Source organism: Aptenodytes forsteri, unplaced genomic scaffold, assembly GCF_000699145.1.
Source record: "Aptenodytes forsteri isolate BGI_AS27 unplaced genomic scaffold, ASM69914v1 Scaffold55, whole genome shotgun sequence".
Lineage (NCBI taxonomy): Eukaryota > Metazoa > Chordata > Aves > Sphenisciformes > Spheniscidae > Aptenodytes > Aptenodytes forsteri.
Genome location: NW_008796063.1, coordinates 9,720,913 through 9,721,391, shown reverse-complemented (window position 1 = coordinate 9,721,391; position 479 = coordinate 9,720,913). Strand labels below are relative to the sequence as shown.

General features: G+C 71.6%; 1 protein-coding gene across 1 annotated transcript in view; it reads right to left on the bottom strand.

Moving 5' to 3' along the window:
• LLGL1 (LLGL1, scribble cell polarity complex component) overlaps positions 1 to 479 on the bottom strand; it is a 6,051-nt gene that overhangs the window by 4,268 nt on the left and 1,304 nt on the right. The window contains 2 exon segments of the mRNA XM_009286587.1: positions 43 to 260; positions 349 to 476. Coding sequence (XP_009284862.1) covers positions 43 to 260; positions 349 to 476 — 346 coding nt within the window.

Here is a 479-nt window from a genome sequence, read left to right as displayed (position 1 = left end):
GGGGGGGCCCCGGGCCCCCCCCCCGCCATCCCTATCACTCACAGCAGAGGAAAGCCGGGGGCTCTGCTGCTCGCCGGCGCTGATGATCCTCTCCCAGAGCTTGAGCGGCACGTTGGAGATGTGGCAGGAGCAGGTGATGGCGGAGGAGTGGAGCGGCGCCAGGTACGGGGCAGGGATGGTGGGCCAGCCCGGCGTCTGGAGGTCGATGGCCACCAGCTCTTCCTCCACCAGCACCACGAGGGCACGCGGGTTCTCAAAGCCTGGGGAGGGGGGGGAGGACATAGCTGCTGCTAGCAGAGACCCCCCCCCCCCCCCCCCCCCCCCCCCCCAGCCCCCGGCTGGACGTACCTCCCTCGGCCGCCTCGGTGCTCTGCACGGTGAAGAAGTCGATGACGCGGGAGGTGAAGTCGAGCGTGGCCAGGGTCTGGCCCTGCAGCACGCTGACGCAGTGCCGGTCGCCGTAGCTGGCCCGCGGCCTC